Here is a 12,827-nt window from a genome sequence, read left to right as displayed (position 1 = left end):
GTGCAGAGCCTACATAAGATTTTCCTGTCTCTTCCCCTGCCCCTCCCCGCTGCATGCGCTCTCTCTCCCTCTCCCAAACACAAATAAATCTTTGAAGGGATCTTAAAAAAAAAAAAAAACAAAAAGAACCTGGCAGGCACTTGGTAAACAAATAGGCAGAAGGACGAATGGATGGATGGCAAGGAGAGAAGGAAGGAGAAAAAAGGGACATGCTCTCTGGCCCTGGGAACTCACAGTCTATTTGTGGCCAGAGGACACGAGACAGAACAATTGGCAGTGAGTATTAGAGATGCATGATAGCCTCAGGGGAGCTGACAGGGCTTCATGAGTGGAGGGATGTAGGAAAAGAAAGAGCTGTTTCTAACCAGGGTACCTAGGAGAACGGTGATATCATCACTAAAAAGAGAGGTAAGGGGTGAGGAGGCAATGAGCTGAGTTTGGCTGATTCGGAATCCAAGGTGCTAGGGGAGCTAGACATGTGTGCTAGACCAGGGGAGAGGAAAAGAGGATTTTTCAGCCAAATGATAGCAAAGGCTCTTTAACATCAAGAGGCCAAGTGCTGGCCAGGGACTTGTGGTAAGGATGAATTCACACTGACCCACCCAGTGAGTGCCTGGGTCCCAGGGCAGCCAATAGTACTGGGAACCCAAGGGGTCAAGTAGGTTTGGGGAGGGAAGCTATTGCCACTGAGCACTCATAAAAATGGACAACACATCTCCCTCAGACAAAGCCAGGAACAGAGAGCTTATTAAGAGTCTGTTCTCAGCTCCCAGGGGCCAGGGTAAGGACGGAGATCAGCTAGAGCCACCCCCCTCCCCCACCCTCCCTTCCCAGTCTCCTCACCTGCTTGTGCAGCCATCCCCTCACCACCACCGGAACATTGGGGTTCCTCCGAATGGCCTGGTCCCTCTTCCCAAAGCTGTGGACTTTATTGCTGGACTTCATGATCTAGGAAGAAGCAGACTCGAATTCTAGCAGCACTTAGGGGACTTTGGGAGTCACAAAAAGCACCTACACGATAGGAGAGCTGTAGGCTCCTCTGCCTTACTCTGAGTAGCAGTGCCCTTTGATGAAAAGAATAGCAAGGAGATCAGAATAGGTGGGCACAAGGCCACAGCATTTTAATTAAAAGGTGAATCCAAGGCCTAGCAGACTTCCCGTCCAGGTCACGGAGAGAGAAAAACAAAAACAAAACAACAACAACAAAACTTAAAGGGATTTTTCAATGAACTTTCACCAGCAGCTGTTGACCTTCATATGTCCTAGTCTTTCTGGAGCAAAGCTACTTTTCCATCATAGATTTTGCCAATTTCCAGCTATTCACCATCCTACCTGGGTTCAGTCCTCAGCGCTCACCCCTTCTCTGCGATGCTGGTTCTTTTCCCTGCTCCTCAGTCAATGGTCCCACATCTCACCTTTCCTCAGGCCCACCGGCCACAAATCCCACCAGGCAGTCTCATAACACACCTGTGAACAAAGGTGTGGCCCTCCCAAGACAAGTCAGGAAAATGAAGAAGGCATCCAAGGACTCAGATGTCAGTCCCAGTTCTGCCAGAAATCACCTGTTTTCTTGGACAAGTGACATAACCCCAGCTGGTCTCCCTTCCTGATCTGACCTCTGGGGAAGATACCTCTTACATGCCTCCCTCACAAAACAATGGTGGCAGTCGATGGGCACCTGCACAATATTAAAGGGTGGAAGGAAGGAGTGAGTGGCCAGGAGCTCACCTTGGGACCAGGCTTGGCCTCCACGGTGGACGTGGTTCCAGCTGTGGACGTCTCACTGACCATGCTGGACGGCCTTTGGTTTCTCTCTTGCTTTGACATATGTGGATGTGGCCTGTGGGAAGACATGGGAGAGTCCATTAAGTGCCAGGCGCAGTGGAAGTAGAACCTGAGATTTGCTCCAAACTAGAACTGGTTCATGTGCCATGACTGATCTTTTGGAGAATACCAGATTCCAGACTATACCAGAGGACCACAAAGTCCGCCTGCTTCAGGGACTCAAGAAGATCACACATAGCTGGACACTCCTTCATGGCTGACACCCCACAAAGGGGCCAAGGCCATCTGCCTGCTGTCCTAAGGTCCCTACATTTAATCTCTTAATGGGGTATCTGTGGCAACTGCCCAATCAGATGTGCACACACAGCTGTGCCACTCTTCACATGAGAGAAACCCATACTCGTTACACACACACACACACACACACTCACTCACATATACCCCTCCATTTTTCTGGCTCCCAAAAGAAACTGCTTATAATTAGTAATAAGAAATCACTTGCGCACACATCCACACCCCCAGATACACACAGAGAATCGCTTACATAAATGCCAGTGGGGCTTGCCTCCCAAAATAGATTACTCAACAAAGAACCCTATTCTAGGAACACTCCTTTGCCCCAAAATAGAACCATTAGAGATATTAACCCCTTGTGCCATGCCTGGGAGCAGGAAGCAATGAAACATGCTTGGGACCCTAGTGGAGAGTCCCTCTGCGCATCCCCAACAGCACCCAGAGACACCATGCTTCCCGTCAAGAAGGTCTGCCTGCCCTGAGAGAGCCAGAACTCTGGGAACATCTCAGTAGGACACTCAAGAGACACTGCAGAGAACCCTTCTCACCTGCCTCCACACAGCCCCAGCATTCGGCAGTCTTTCCAAGCCCGGATGGCAGTGAGTGCCTCCAACAAATTCAGTGCCTATGCCTGAACAGCTTGATGCCTGATTCCAGACTCTACTAACTCCAGGATCAGTAAGCTTTCCTCCAAGTGTGAGTCTCCTCGTTCTGTGGCTGGGTTCCCTGATGGGCAACACGATCCAGGCAGCGGCAATATACTGAGGCTCTCTGCCTGAGGAGAGGCGGAAATCGGATTTGGAGGCCTGGGCCAGGAGCCTGAAAAGAGGGAGCATCCAGACAAGACCCAACAAGGAAGCAGCACTCTGGGTGTCCATTCGCCAGGCTCACTTTTACAGAGGTGCCACGAGGAAAAATCCTAGTTTCCACCTTGGAAATAGGCGGTTTCCTTCAAAACCACTTCTGCACAAAAGATAAGGGATCCTTCTTACGCCCCAAGACAGAGCCCCGACACCCGGCACCATGACTTCTTCACAGAAGTAGCAGTGACCACCGTGCTCTCTGAGCTGCACCAACAGCAGGACCACTGCAGTGGGACCAGCTTTCCGAGAGGCTGAGCTCTACCGGATGCTTGGCAGCTGGAAGTGCAAGTCCCACCAGGCAGAAAGATCACTGGCTCCTTATCAGCTCAGGCACTCACTCCAGATTCCCCACCCCCGGCCTCCATCCCAGCCAGACTTTTGTTACTGCTCCCCACTCAGAGAATGTCACAGCACTCAGCCCGCTCACTGTTGGCAGAGGCTGCATGCAGCAGAGAGATAATCGCCAAGAGTGGGGTGAGAAAGGCCCTGAGAGGCTGCCTTGTCCAGCCCCTGCCTCCAGGCACAACTATGCCCAAAACGTCCGCCTGAAACCTAGTCTTGCCTGACGTTCAGATTTCCAGAGGTTGAGACAAGGATGAGTTCTCAGGTATGGCGGCTGTAGCTCTATGCCAAAATTAAGGACACAAAGTCTAACAATAATAGAGGTTTGTTTGGGATTTATCAAGTTGAAATTGCTCCCGTTTAAGACACAGAGGATTATTATAGAATATTTGGAAAATATTTTTTAAAAAGCTAAAAGGAAAAAAAATTATCATAGTCTTGCTACCCAAAGGAAAATCATTTTTAACACTTGGTACATATCCTTCCATTCTTCTTTATATGTCTGGTTTTGGGGATGGGGGAAAAGAGTGCTTTTTTGTTTTTATATAATTGTTATGATACTATGTTTATGATTTTGCATTTTGATTCTTTAAACTTATTATAAATTAAACATTTTCTCTATTATTTTCAACACATCAACATCATCTTATTTCTTTACTTTTATTTCTTTTTACGTAAGCTCTGTGCCCAAAACGGGGCTTAAACTAACAACCCTGAGATCAAAAGTCACATGCTCTACCAACTGAGCTAGCCAAGCGCCGCAATAACCACATCATTTTAAATAACCACATCACATTCCATCAACTGACTATACTATTTCTCCTCTGTGGGACAAAGAAAGGCTATTTGGATAGATGTGTGACTGGCCTGGAAGGGCCTGGAAGGTCCAGGATGATGGCCACTTGCACCCTTTCTATACCTTACAATCTTGAGCTCTGACTTTAATCACCTCCTGCTTTCTAGCCCCATATCCCCACCCCATTCAGGGATGCTGACTGTTCAGGGAGCTCCTCTAGACAACCATACTGTCTTACACCTTGGATGGGTGAGGAAGGAAGGTATGACCACCACCTAAGGAGCCAATTATGAAAAGATTTCAGATGGAGAAGGACTGGTTGTGGTCCCAACAGTGAACATCACTGAGGGACAGTGGAACACGGTGGTTTGTGGTGGGGGCAGGGAGGAGGGTGGCTGGAGGGTGGCAGAGTACAAGAGAAGAAGAAAGAAAAACATGAGGACAATTTCATCTTCATTTACAGAGACCTCTGCTCAGCCACACCCAGAGAAAGCTGGCTTATCAGGCGATATGACTAAAGCCCAAACTATATCTGCCCCAGAGAAGAGACTGTGTTGTCTCTACAAACAGTGAATGTCTTCATCAGGGCTCCCCATGGGTAGGGACAGCTCCCAGCTTGAGCAACAGTTTCAACCCCTGCCGCATAGTACCTGACCTGGCTCTTTGAAAGAACAAGGTGCACACAGCTACGCACTCAGCCCAGTGACAAGATCGGCCTTCAGAGGATGCTCTCTACATCTCCTTAATCACAGTAATGAACTCCCATGTCTCCCAAGGGTAAATATGACTTTGGGACATAACTAGTTATCTGGAACTACAACTAGTTTAAAAAACAAAGCAAAACAAAACACGTGGTGGCCATGCTTGGAATACCACTGGGTACCCCCGAAAAAAGGATATAAAAAAAGTCTCAGGGTACCTGGGAGGCTCAATCAGTAAAGCATCCATCCGACTCTTGATTTCAGCTCAGGTCATGACCTCAGGGTCCCAAGACTGAGCCCCATGTCAGGCTCTGCACTGAGCACGAAGCCTGCTTAAGAATCTCTCTCACTGGGGCGCCTGGGTGGCTCAGTGGGTTAAAGCCTCTGTTTTCGGCTCAGGTCATGGTCTCAGGGTCCTGGGATCGAGCCCCGCATCGGACTCTCTGCTCAGCAGGGAGCCTGCTTCCTCCTCTCTCTCTCTCTCTCTCTGCCTGCCTCTCTGCCTACTTGTGATCTCTGTCTGTCAAATAAATAAATAAAATCTTTTTAAAAAAAAAAATAAAAATAAAAAATAAAAAAATAAATAAAAAAAAAAGAATCTCTCTCACTCTCCATCTGCCCTTCCACTTACCCCCAACCTAAAAAAAAAAAAAAAAAGAGCCTCAAAAACAATTTTCCCACTTGGCTGAAAAGCTGGCTTGGATGGAAAGTTCTGGAGGCTGTTTACCATGTGTTTTGAACAACAGGACTATCAATGGTGTTATATATTTATATAGCCTCCCGAAGTGAGACAATACTGAAAGAATCACCTTTCAGTGAACACAGGTGTGTTCCCCACTTAAGAGCCTAGTGGGGCAGAGACTGACTCTGTCTTCAACTCCTCAGACTCAAGGTCCATCCTCTCCTGAGGGAGAGGAACCTGCACCCCTGAGCTGAGTATCTGTGAAAGGTGGTTCAGTGAACAGCATGCCCTCAAGCACATGAGTCACACAGCTCCCAGGTGATGAGACCAAGACACCTGCACACGCTATGGGAAGGCAGACTCTTGGTGTCATTAAATAAAATCTATTAACTTAAAAGCCTGTTTGCCAGGTTTCTGGATTCCCAAAGTACAGTGGGACGATTTGAACAAAGACGTCTCTTTCCTTGGCTTGGGCTACATGAATGCTGATTATTTTGCTGGAGGGATGTGGGCTGAAGTTCAAAACAGTGAGCTAGAGTTTTAACTCAACTGCCTCCCAACTGAAATGAACAAAAGAAGTTAGAACTAGATAAAACTCAGTCTGGAGATGCCCAGTAGCAAAGTGATTTCATCCTACTCTAAACTTCCTGAAAGATGTGTCAAGTGAGCCTGGACAGAAAATCATTTTCTCTGTCCCTCAGTTTCCTCCTCTATAAAAGGAACTGCTTCTGCTACCTACTTACCCAGGACCAAATGCATACAACACTGACAATGTGGTTAAGAGGGAGGTTATAAATTCAGAAGTCATTTTTTTCTGTTGGGTCTGAATTGAGCTGAGTTTGGTTACTAGGATCCCCAGATGCCTCCCAGTAACATCATGAACAAGAGTAAGCTGTAGTGGGATCACGGCAACACCCTTCCCTACCCTATCGCTGTCTTAGTAGGTAGGTCACCAAGCCAAGAACCAGCAAACCTTAGGATCGGTACACAAGGTCAAGCAAGCAGAGGTACTGGACTGGACTTATCCAGCACCTACTATGTGCTAGGCACTCCGCCTGCATTATCTCCCTTAACCCTGGAGAGCCAGCTTTACCATATCCATTTTGTAGATAAGAAAACTAAGGCTAAGTGAGATGAATGACTTGTCCAGAATAGAAGTTGGACTCCAGCACCTGGCTTCTGCCATAGAATCATCATCCCAAGGCAAGTCTCAATGTGTGACAGAAGAAGGCTGTTGATGCTCTTCTCAGTCCCAACCCCCCTCTCCAAACCAAGAGGATCCTAGAGTGGTGGAAAGACCAGGCGCCTGGAATAACCAGGTTTCAACAAAACTCTACAGTTTAGTCACTCCTCCACAAGTCACATTATTTACATCATTTCTTTGGGCCTCGGTATCTATTTCTGCAAAACGGGATGAAAACTACTTTCACCTCAAAAATGGTTGTGTGGATTCTAATGACCTTTTGAAAACCATGACACATTACATTAAATGAAATGAAAAGCTCTGTTGTGGCTGTTCCCAGTGGAGACCCCAGAATTTAAATCTCAGGTACACTCTATTTTTACTTCCAAGGCACTTCTCTCCCAGAAAGCTCAAGGTGCCAAACAATTAGCTTCTAAACAAATCATTTCCTAGAAACACCCCTATAAGCACCTTATCTAGGTGGGGCTCCTTTAAACTGTAATAAACCTGTGGCTGGGGGACCGGACTCCTATTCTTTCCCCAGGAGGTTAGAAAGCTATGGGGAATTGGGACTGCCCTATTGAGAAGCCATCATTAGATGTCACTTGTATCCCATCAATTCCTAGAAAAATAGGCCCCCAAATTAATTCCCTGTCCTCAAGGATTCTACACAGAGAGCTCAGCCTGAATTAATGCTACAAGAGGAGGGTGTATGAAAAGAGGCACACTCGCTCACAACCAGCACATTTTTTAAAGTGCTCACACCCACCACCTAAGGGGTTTGGGAAAAGCAATGCACAAAGAAAAGCAGGAATAAAATAAAGTTCTTGTCCCAAGCAGGCAGACACCTCCACACCCCCTCTTCTCAGAGAAAGAGACACACACAGACAGACCGCCAACGCTCACTGTATACTCCCAGCACCCCGGGGGAGGCTGTCTGACACAGGTTTTCATTCAGCAAGTATGGCCTTGTTACTCAACTGTGGCTTTCTGTGCTCCTTCCCCTCTCCCCTCAACTCCTCTCTGGAACACAGGCTCAGTTCCTCATCCCACCCCAAACCAGGAGCTGGAAACCAGCCTGAAGAACACCCCTCACCTGGCATGAAAACAGTCCAGTGAGCCCCCAAACCCAAGCATTGCTCTGAACTCAGCCTAAGTCCTGCTCAGCCATATGACCTTGGACCAGTTTCTTCCGCTGTGTGCTGTCCATGCCCAGTGCCTCAGTCTGTGCAGGGAAAGAACCAGACCTTGACCTCTACTGTTCCTCCCACCTCTGCTTTGCTACTACAGAGATGCTAAACAGGAGCCATTGGCCAGCCCACCTCTTACCTCTCAGACCCGCCCCATCCACCCCCCCTTACCAGGCAGCCACTCCCCCACTAGAAAACACCTTTCTAATGGAGATTGGGGGGTGGGGGGAGAAGGCACGCTTCTCAGACCAAGGAGGTAAAACAGGAGGACCAGAGGGGTAGTCCCAGGAAGAAACAAAATGACAGCAAGCAGCAGCTTCCCTTCCAGAGCAGAGCCGCCACTGCAGCATCTTCCCCCATACACAGAGCCCGAAACGTGACTACTGCATGGCAGCGACCGCACCCCCAGTGCTGGTGCCCTTGGAGACATCAACGCCAGAGCCAGGTCAACACTAGCGCCACCTCTTCCCTACCTGTGACCATCACAAATGTCGTCTCCTAGACCAGGAAGGAAAACTGAACAGTCAAGTTTCTGCATCTGCTTGCCAGATGTTTCCATTCTTCCTCGTTTTTTTCTGCTGCCATGGCAACCAAATGCAACAGGCAAAGCTAGCCCAAGCTTGCCAGGCTGGAGAGACAAGGTGCTGGTTCTATCAGCAGTGCAGTCTGGGCTCAGCAGAGGAGCCACAGGACAGACCCAGAGTTGGCCTGGACCCCCACCCTCATCCTGTGCTCTTCACCTCTCATGCAAATTCCTACCAACTTGTAAGGGCAGGAGGAGCAGCAGCCAGCCCCTGGTTTCCCAGCAGCAGGGGACAGCCCACCCCCAGGCCCATACTCTGCATAGGCCTTGGAGAGTCAGGCCCTGCCTCTACACAAGGAAGAAGTCAAAGGTCAGGAAGGTACCTCTTACCTTCAGCAAAGTATGGTTTAAAGTGGTGTCCTCCAAATACCACTCGTGACATTTCAGGCCATTCCGACCTACAGTTCTTTTCCAGACATGCCAATGAGAAAATGGGGCTGCTCAGACTCCAGTGGAAGGAACAAGCTAGCCTCACGAGGAAGCCAAGAGAGGCAAGCCAAGAAAGGGTCCCCTCCAGGTTAAGGAATCTAGGACATCGGGGTACCTTCCACCTGGCTCCTGAGCAGAGCAGCAGGCTTCTGAACTGCCAGAGCACATACTCTCAGCTAGGCCCCACCTCAACATCAACTGCTTGACAGAGCCTGGGGAGCCGTGTACACAGCCTGCTGTCAATCAGCCGCCAGCGTCACCGCTCCGGCATGCTCTTCTCTGCTCTTCCCAGAGAGCTGCGGAGGCGTCTGTCAGCGGCTTCCTGGACAGCCGGCTCAGAGGAGCAAAAGCTCCTGTGCATGGCCCCAACCCTCAGAACCATAGCCTGGGAGTCCCTTGGGCCACTGTTCTCTCTTTCATTAGGGCCCTATGTGTGGTCCGTTAAGCCACAAAGCCAAACCACAAGCTCCCAATTCAAGCAAGTCATAGAGAATCAGGAAAAGAGGCTGAAAAAGAAAAGCTGGAATGACCCCATCACTGGAAATGAGGCCCTATAGAAAAGCTCGAGAAGGGGCGCCTGGGTGGCTCAGTTGGTTGGACGACTGCCTTCGGCTCAGGTCATGATCCGGGAGTCCCGGGATCGAGTCCCACATCGGGCTCCCAGCTCCATGGGGAGTCTGCTTCTCCCTCTGACCTTCTGCTCGCTCATGTTCTCTCTCACTGTCTCTCTCTCAAATGAATAAATAAAATAAAATAAAATAAAAAAAAAAAAGAAAAGCTCGAGAACATCTTCTGGAGACAAGACTAATAAGGAGGCTCTGGCTTGGCATCTTTCACACAAGAATTAAGTTATTAGATCAAACCTCATTACTGCAGATACAATAAAAATCTCTAACCTACTTAGTTGGCACAGTAACACCTATGCCAAGGAAGAGGATTGTCTCTCAAAGACCAGTCTGATGAGAGGCAGTATTAGGGGCTAGACTATCTGGATTCAAATCCTGTCACTTACTAGCTGTGTGACTTTTGGCAAGTCTCTTAACCTCTCTGTGCCTCAGTATCCATGATCATAATGGTATCTTCCTCATAAGCCTGCTGTGGAAATTAAGTTAATAAATGTAATCCCTGGGGTGCCCGGGTGGCTCAGTAGGTTAAATGTCTAACTTCAGCTGAGGTCATGATCCTGGGGTCCCAGGATCGAGCCCCATGTTAGGCTCCCTGCTCAGCGGGGACTCTGTTTCTCTCTCTCCCTCTGCCCCTCACCCTCTGCTCATGCTCACTCTCTCTCAAATAAATAAAATCTTTAAAAAAATAAATAAATGTAAACCACTTAGAAAAGTACCTGGTAATAAATAGTAAGGGCTCTAAATGTTCACTATAAAAATAATAACAATATTACTATTAATGGAAAAAGCCAACTCTTACTCTAGGAGGTAGATTACTTCTTGTAATGTTAAAGATGAAATTCTAGATCCCAAAACAAGGGATGTCAGGAAATTTCTTTCCAAGAAAATTATGAACTGAGCTAAATTTGCCAGCCTAGACCTTTTACTCATTGACCTGATGTCTGCCTTGGCGGCCACTCAATAAATATATCCCACTTCTGCCCGCCAGCCCTTCTTATAGACTTACAGCACATCCTCCTTCATCTTCTCTCCTGCAGACTGAACGTGAAGGGACAGTGTTTCTAGACCCCTCACCTTAATGGTCCCCCTCCCAGGGCAATCTAAGTTGTTCAATATCCCTCTTGAAACTTAGCACCCAGCTCAAAGTGGGGCTTGGCATGTCCTTGGTGCTCCATAAACTTGGAATGCATGAATGAAGTAGTCCACAAACACCATGATATACCAGAACTATTATCCTCCTTTCTCTACATAGTGTACTTTTATTAATGCAGCCTGAATTTATATTAGCTTGCTTATTTATTTATTTTTATTTGGCAGACAGAGATCACAAGTAGGCAGAGAGGCAGGCAGAGAGAGAGGGGGAAGCAGGCTCCCCGCTGAGCAGAGAGCCCAATGCGGGGCTCGATCCCACGACCCCGGGATCATGACCTGAGCTGAAGGCAGAGGCCTGACCCACTGAGCCACCCAGGCGCCCCTTATATTAGCTCTTCTAAGTGGGATTTCCACAGCCTGTTGGCTTGGGTATACAGAAGTGTCCCCTGGGGAACAAGGCTGTAGGACCTGTTGACTGATACCCACCTTGCCTTGACGGTTCCGACAAAGAGCAAGATCATGTAAAAGAAAAGGTGAAATGAGAAATCAAACTCTCTAATCATGCAGCAAGAGAAGCTTGTCAGTGATGGACTCAAAAGGTCCTACCTTCTTTAATAAATCTGGACTGTGGATTATTAAGCATAGTCATTAAGGATAGTGCTGGCCAGCAAATATTTTGGATAGCTTTCCCAGGTGGATGGTAGAAATGCACCTCCCTGGCCTGGTGAAGTTAGGGGAGGTCATCTGACTTGCTTTAGTCAATGAAGTTTAAGTGAAAGAGCAGTTTACAATTCAAGTTCCTTTTTTCTTGACGTTGGCCATCCTGGAGGCACAGAGATGGAGCATCCTTCAATAAAAATGACAGAATAAAATCCCTTAGGTGACCCATGATGGACATGGAGCAAGTAAGAAATAGGGGCGCCTGGGTGGCTCAGTTGGTTAACATCTGACTCTCGATTTCAGCTCAAGTCACGTTCTCAGGGCAATGAGACTGAGTGCTGCATCAGGCTCCACACTTAGCAGAGTCTGCTTCTCTCCCTCTTCCTGCCCCTCCCTCTCTCTCTCAAATAAATAAATAAATAAATTTTTTAAAGTGAGAAACAAACCTTAATTCTTTCATGTCACTTAGATTTTATTTGTTGTTTTTACCACAGCAGACACTAGCCTATCCTGGCTGATTCTGTATTACTGGCACAGAAACTAAAATATTCAGTGCTCATGTCCTCTGGACCCACTGATCATAGCTTTCACATTATTTCTCTTCTCCATGCTTCCAATTTGTAAGGTGGGAAGTCATCTTTGACTTACACCAAGGGGCTCAAGTAAGTCCCACCTGCCAGCAGTGGGGTAGATGAGTTATCCATCCACAAAGTAATACTCTCAAGGAAACCACCATGAGACCAGTTGGGTTTCCTACCCCCCCCCCACCACCAGCACACACACACACAAGAAGGAGCCCAAAATTATTTGACTAAAATCCATCTAAGATTATTACCACAGCCCAGAGAATGATGGGTGTCTGGAGGAGATGTAAGGATGAAAGGAAGAATCTAGGGGTAATTTAGTAAGGATGGAAATACAAGTTGTCTAAATCAGTGGTTTTTAAATGTCTACCTGAATTAGAACCACCTGAAGCCTTTCAAATACATGCTATTACGTGCTAGCTCCCGAGTCTCTGATTAGTACATCTGGGATAGGGCTCAAAAATTTGCAGCTCCAGGGCACCTGGGTGGCTCAGTGGATTAAGCCGCTGCCTTTGGCTCAGGTCATGATCTCAGGGTCCTGGGATCGAGTCCCGCATTGGGCTCTCTGCTCAGCAGGGAGCCTGCTTCCCTTCCTCTCTCTCTGCCTACTTGTGATCTCTGTCAAATAAATAAATCTCTGTCAAATAAATAAGTAGAATCTTTAAAAAAAAAAAAATTTGCAGCTCCAAAGTGTTCCCAGGTGATGCTGGTTCAGAGACCACACTGAAAACCACTGCTACGGAAGGATTCACGTCAAGAACCTCAGGTAGAGGCTCTAGCAAGAGGAGTTCATGTGGCCTCAACAGATAGTCCTTAGAGAAGAAAAAGAAAAGAGCCAGTTTTCCACCCAGCCCTGATGTTAATCTGAGAGCTGATGTGTAAAGCACACATGAATGGCTATCTTGATCTTTTTCCCTCACCACATAACACACCACACAACAAAATTAAGCTCCTCTAAGGGAACAAAACAGGAATCTTATTTGTTGTCACTTTTCTTTTTAAGATTTTATTTATTTA

The 12,827-nt window shown here is 47.5% G+C and overlaps 1 protein-coding gene across 10 annotated transcripts in view; it reads right to left on the bottom strand.

Moving 5' to 3' along the window:
• Window positions 1–12,827, bottom strand: part of PLEKHA7 (pleckstrin homology domain containing A7) — a 213,076-nt gene that overhangs the window by 72,847 nt on the left and 127,402 nt on the right. For all 10 annotated transcript variants that reach the window (XM_059407719.1, XM_059407733.1, XM_059407747.1 and 7 more), the window contains 2 exons: window positions 1,729–1,840; window positions 844–948 (listed from right to left, as the gene is read on the bottom strand). In XM_059407719.1, coding sequence (XP_059263702.1) covers window positions 844–948; window positions 1,729–1,840 — 217 coding nt within the window. The remainder of the gene's footprint in view (window positions 1–843; window positions 949–1,728; window positions 1,841–12,827) is intronic.

The sequence above is a fragment of the Mustela nigripes genome, chromosome 1 (assembly GCF_022355385.1).
Source record: "Mustela nigripes isolate SB6536 chromosome 1, MUSNIG.SB6536, whole genome shotgun sequence".
Classification (NCBI taxonomy): domain Eukaryota; kingdom Metazoa; phylum Chordata; class Mammalia; order Carnivora; family Mustelidae; genus Mustela; species Mustela nigripes.
The sequence above is the reverse complement of the archived record's forward strand: the minus strand, read 5'-3'. Positions and strand labels throughout refer to the sequence as shown.